A 6,000-nucleotide genomic window follows, 5' to 3' on the forward strand; every position below is an offset into this window, starting at 1 on the left:
ATGATTTTAGACATGTTAAGAACAGGTTAACATAATATTAGTTTCAATACTGTAGAAAACAAAAGGGCCCACCTAAGCGCACAACGTCTGTGTTCTTAGGTGGTCCAGCAATAAGGTATCGGTATGAGTGTACTGGTGTAAAGCGTTGCGAATACCTTGATAACACGTTGGTAACGCTTTCGCATACTCACGTTACAGCTGAGATCTGGGAGCAGATGAAGAGCTCTCGTCTGAACCTGTACAGGTCTGAGCCAGACGTAAGGAAGAAGAAGTCCACGGCGTATGTGTGCTCAACCTGTTCAGAATACCTTCTCATATAGTGCAGGCTCTACCAGGCAATTATGCATCGCTATCGCAGCAGAACAGCATGTGTACACACTAGACCTACGTGTGAACCAATTTTACGCCAAATGGGGCATGAAGTTAGTAAGGACCTTTTAAAAACATGTTAAGAGCCTTTTTATAATATGTTATAGTCTGTTTCAAGTGTGCGCCTCTGGTATGTTGGTTGCAAGAGTTGGACGTATATGAATAGGGCAGAAGGGCACCTCTTCAAGACTGTTGGGGATCAATACCACATTGAACACCTTCAGAATCTGTTCCGAGATGGTTTACCTGAGGAGCCAGAACTAGCAGAGACGTGTGGTTCTATCTTCTCAACAAGGGCTAAACTTCAAGATTGTGGTAACGTAATCACTTCATAATCTGTTTAAAACAGCTTACAAACGTGTTCATAAGACAATAACCATCCCCAGGGCAAGGGAAAGCTTATACGGGTAGGCTGTGGGGTGAAATTTGATATCATTATACCTGTATACGTAAACCAATGCCCGTATTATACGTTTACGTCACATGGTGTACATATGCACCCCCCTCCTCCACCTACAAGGACTCCTGAGGCTCTCACACAGGAGATTATATCCTTAGTACGCCGGGTAAACGACCCAAGCATGACTGTTGGTACGGACCTCTTTCTAACCTATTAATAACCTGTTATTAACCTATTAGAATCCTTTCTGAAGTCGCCGTTCCTGGAAGGGTTCTGCCAGAACTACAATAAACCTTCATTTGCACAAGTACACGAGTTACTGGTAAACATGGATCGCCTTGCACAGGTTATATACCGCGAGAAGCTTATTATGTTTCCCTCTGGCCAGGACTTAGCTGGTGTTGAGTTTGAGATGAAGATGAGGCACCAGGACCCTGAAGAGGTAGCTGGGTAGTTCCTAACATGTTCACATCTTGTCTCTAACGTGTTCTAGGCATATATTAGAGAAATCTTCACGAACAATATTGGCTCCATTGTATTGACTATGCGGAAGGACCAGGCTGCTGTCTTTGCAAGCCTAGAGACGTTCCAGCTAGACCTCTCCTTTAAGCGTGTATCACATGGCTTTCATGAGCTTATCTTTGCCTTCTACCATGAGCGGCACGGAAAACGTGAGTAGACGCGTTGAGAACACGTTGTAATGGAGTTGCTAACGTGTTTAGTTTTTACTCTTGCCCGTATGTATATCAATTGTGAGAAGAAACGCATCTATCAGAAATGCTTTGAGATACTGTTCAAGCACCTATCTCAATGCGTTCAGAGAGAGATAAGATGGAAGCATTTGCACCGCAATGGATTTATTGGTGTTACAGTTGACATGGATGGGAAGCAGATAAGTGGTACGTGTTGCAATTGTGCTGGGAACTCGTTAATAACACGTCAACAAGGTTTCGGGCGATATCTCCAGTCTATTGACCCCGCTGACAATCCCTGGCAATGGCAACTTCAGAAAACGGTTAAGTTTTGTGAGGCGCACTTTATGCGGAGTATCAAAACTGCAACAGGTGGTCTAGATCCAGCCTTTGCTTCTGTACGTCAACGGATGCGAGCACTCCTTACCTGCCAAAGCTGGGAAGAGTACGAAACTCTGTGCGTTCAATTAATGGGTAAATATGTTCCTATGACGTTCGTAACACATTAATAACGTGTTCATAGAGCGGGAGAGTCCGACTGTCAGTCGCTGGGCAAAGCACAAACGCAACAGAGTGATTGCAGCAGGGCTTAACAAAAATATCACATTAATGACTCAACGTGATTGGAACGTCTTAGAGGAGACTTCTAAAAATGTTAATCAGGCTGCTAAGAAGTCATATTCATTTAGAAAGGCCTTACACCTCTTGCCAGCAATCCTAGCGTAGGTTAAATGTTTAAGCTTTTTAAACATAATCTAAACATAAATAGGGCCCAGAAGCTTGACCAGCAGGATATTGATCAGTGGAACACGCGAGTGGAAAGAGATATACGTCATAGCCACCGTTCTACAAGCCTTATTTCTCAGTATAGCACACACATGGCTCGAGGAAGTATGTGCACTATCAACATGTTCTGGAGGTGTTACTAACGTCATCAGAACGTAAGCGACAAGACTATCTTGATTCAAACACGAATTACAACTCTGACGACGATGGCGATGACGCTATCTTGTTCCAAGCCTCATCGTCCGGCCATGTTAAAGCTCGTAGCAGCTCTAGACGACGGCAATCGCCAGCTGTTAGGCATACACTATCCCTAGAAGCTCAAACAGCAATCCAGGATAGCGATTCAACTTCAACGTCATCACAACCTGTTCAGATGACATTCAGATCACTATCACCACAGCCAAGTCTCCAGCGGCAAGCACTTCAACAGAATCTTGATGCCCAGGCCCAACGTTCAGCCCTTGAGCTAAGAGAAAAAGAGGCAAGCGTAAGAGAAAAAGAGGCAAACGTAAGAAAGCAGGAGCTACAAAATAGGCTGCTTGAGCTAGAGTTACTAGAAAAGGAGAGGGCTTTAAACAGGGACAACACAATCACCTCGTCACGTTAAGATCATGTTCCAAACAGCATAAGGTCAGGTTGTACGGTCCTACAATTAAGGACATCCTTTCTTACTTTAGGGTATATTTACTGCTTAGCTAAACTTATAAAGATCCTCTTAGGAACACCTTAAGAACAACGTGCAGTATGAAAATTATGAAGACATGTTTTAAACACGTTTAGAATCTAATCTAAATTATATATAAATTTATTCCTCATCATCCTCACTCTCCGAGTCATCCCAGCCTTTGAACCACTTAGTGCTATTGTATGCGTTATTCCATTTGCATTCTGAACATGTCAATGGGGTTAACTTTTGTGTGGCCGACTTACCTAATGGTTGGTTAGCCGAGGTAAAAGTGCGGTGGGGTTACCTGGAGTCACCCTTGCTATCGTTCGGTTCGAGGGTAGTGAAAATGACTATGTCTGTTGCTGCTGCGACAAAGGGATTTGGTTCGTGGGATGAGATGGTGTTGTTATTGTCCACGGCTTCAAAACTCGTTGGTGATCAGGTGATCTAGATTTTACTCCTTGATTCGATGCTTTCAAGTTCTCGTTATACTACTGAAACCCTGGCACATCCATCCCTTTCGTGAAGGGTGGCGTACATGTTCGTACAATATTAACGTAGCCAGCTTTACCTGACGCCATCGCTGAGAAATGCTATTTAACTGAACAAGCCGAACAAACCCTACCCAGTCTCTGGAACAAAGGTGACACTAAGGACACTACTCCTGGTTCATTCAGAAGAAAAAGAAAGCACCTCCTTATCGTGAGTACTTACTACCTGACCCACGCTCGATCAGCGAAGAAGAGATTCTCAGACCACGGAGGTAATTTCTTGTCCCTCTCATAGAGGTAGCCGCAGTTGTTGCAAAGTGTCCTTGGGCCCTTCGGTCCATCTCGAACAGCCCAAACGGCTTGGCCCCACACCAAGCAGTGCTGGCATCGCCAAGTTGATCGTTCACTGCACCTGGCGTTAGTAATGGCAATCGATCTGCAAAAGTGGGTTTACATACTAGTCCTGCAAACCTCCTCCCTGCCCTCCATATCCAGATCCGGTTTCTGGAGTCTCTCTCCCGACCGGACTTAGACTCCTGAACCTTCTTTTCTTCTTGCTCCTTTCGCCTCTTCCCATGTTCTCTACCTGCTCGGGATTGGCGAAGAAGTCGTTCTGGGGGGTGCCCGCCATATTCGTGGTCGAAGAGAATCTTGCCGTTTCTCTTCGCAACCTACGGATCTGCCTCTCGCGGTCGCCTTCACGCTTCTCAATCTCCTCCTTTGACAAGATCTCGACCTTAGGTTCCCATTCATCACACAGGTGTTCTTGATCGTATCTCCAACCGGCGCCTTTGACAGGATCGGCGGCATCGTTCTCAATTTCGCCGTCACCAACTAGACCTCCATTCTCGCATGCCTCCTTCTTGAGTCGCAAGACGGCTTCATATATGGCATGTGTCATGGCAGAGACCCACTCTCCCGCCAGACCAAGATCGGCGCAAGTTACTTTTGCGAACGTTTCCGCAAATCCTGGAGGATGTAGGAGGGACCACTCGAACTTGTCGCTATATAGCCGATTCATGAGGTTTATGTTGAGAGTTATTATACAGCGATATGTGTCATCGGGATTGTGAAGATCCTCAGAAGGCACTGCTTTTGCGGTGGCAGTGATGCCATTGGAAACGGGTGCTAGCGCCTGTGACTCTTGACCTTGAGCCATGCCATTTTGAACCGGTGTCGAGACGCCATTCGTTCTTACCGCCGGTGTTGATGTTCCATCCCGGGTAGGAGCTAGTTGGATCGCCTTTCCTGCAGTCGCTTCAGGTGCTACGGGCGCTGGTACGGCGGCCGAATGAAAGAGAGGATGTAGCGCGACTCCAGCATATTCTTCCAATTGTGTCCGGATTTGAGTTGCAATTGTCGTGATCAAAGCAGGTTTCCGATCGGTGGGAAAGTCCAGCTCATCTACAAACACCTTCGCAAACTGATCGGGGGTTGTAAGAGCTTCGTGGAGATTCCACAGGAAGGAATCTTTTAGGCGGTATGCAGGTGTTATATCGGGTTGCTTGTATGCAGGGAGACTCTCGTCGATTCCAAAGTCGCGGGCGTTCGTAGGTGTCGGTAGAGGCGCTTCTGGACGGAACGGCTGAACGTCTAGATCTATTCGTATAGGGATCAAGGTGACTGGAAGTGCTGCTTGCACTTGGACCTGCTTTTCTGTCCTGCAATGATCCGTTAGTACATGTCAAGAGCATGGGCCCTCAAGTTGCAATCCCCAGGAATCAGTGCATGTACTTACAATGTGCGCTTTGGTCTTCCCATCCAATCCCTCCATATTCCCTGGACTTCCACAGGCGCAGAGAGCTCCTTGCCCAATTGTGCTATCTGCGCCGATTTGTCCAGATTCGAGTCATCTCTCCGAACACTCCTGAGTCCTGTCGCTCGTCGCGGGCCTTCGCTGTCCTCAAAGTCGTCGTCATCGAATCCATCTTCTGCGTAGTTGATGGCAGTGGTGCCGCGCTTCGTAGTTCGAGGTGCCGGGAGAGTGTTCGAAGGGGGTACGATGGGGGAAATAAGGGAGTTGCCGTATGAGCGCAGCCGAGGCGCATAACTCGATATGAATGCCTGTGGAGGGTTGATCTTGCCGGTGGTCGTGAACGACATGGTTGCTCAGGCGCGTGATGGCGATTGGGCGAAAAGTTAGGACGCTTGAAAGAGGTCGCAAGCGACAGACGCGTCGCACTCTTGTTTCGGGGAGAAGATCGTGCGCAGGGCGAGCGCGGGATTGTGACAAAGGCAAAGGCTGGAGCTGGACCAGCCCCGTGTGCTGCTGAGCGGATGGAGTGGTGGAAGCTGAGGCGCGTTCTCTGGAGGGAGTTCGCGATGCTCAGTCTGAAGCAATGTGCCAAGCGCCAAGGATCTCTCAAATTGGCAAAGAGCGGCTCAGCTGCTTAGTCATGGCCAGCAGGTGCATGCCACACCCACGAGGTTACAACTCAGCTGGCCAACGCTAAAGGTGGGGCGGCCATGCCAAGCATCGCTTAAGGTCAGCCGTCCATCAGAAACCTCGCCCGGCCACACACAAACCAAAATCCCTCCGACCTCTCACTACCTCTCGACAACACATTGCGAACATGTCTAAACAACTTCTAATGA

The 6,000-nt window shown here is 47.7% G+C and overlaps 2 protein-coding genes across 2 annotated transcripts; one reads left to right on the forward strand and one right to left on the reverse strand.

Moving 5' to 3' along the window:
* Positions 1–788: 788 nt before the first annotated feature.
* Positions 789–2,390, forward strand: BDR25DRAFT_245849 (uncharacterized protein; the record flags this gene model as incomplete). Its single annotated transcript, XM_033685906.1, has 7 exons — positions 789–960; positions 1,009–1,211; positions 1,263–1,440; positions 1,492–1,668; positions 1,717–1,935; positions 1,985–2,183; positions 2,231–2,390. Coding segments are annotated over 7 exons (1,308 nt in total), but the record flags the coding sequence as incomplete, so codon positions are not given.
* A 984-nt stretch (positions 2,391–3,374) lies between these two features.
* Positions 3,375–5,698, reverse strand: BDR25DRAFT_273253 (SNF5-domain-containing protein). Its single transcript, XM_033687350.1, has 3 exons — positions 5,144–5,698; positions 3,864–5,066; positions 3,375–3,811 (listed from the first exon to the last, which is right to left on the reverse strand). Exons 1-3 carry the CDS (start codon positions 5,506–5,508, stop codon positions 3,628–3,630), a joined length of 1,752 nt encoding a protein of 583 aa, XP_033540216.1. The 5' UTR covers positions 5,509–5,698; the 3' UTR covers positions 3,375–3,627.
* Between the last annotated feature and the right edge of the window lie 302 nt (positions 5,699–6,000).

Source organism: Lindgomyces ingoldianus (assembly GCF_010093535.1).
Source record: "Lindgomyces ingoldianus strain ATCC 200398 unplaced genomic scaffold BDR25scaffold_60, whole genome shotgun sequence".
Classification (NCBI taxonomy): Eukaryota; Fungi; Ascomycota; class Dothideomycetes; order Pleosporales; family Lindgomycetaceae; genus Lindgomyces; species Lindgomyces ingoldianus.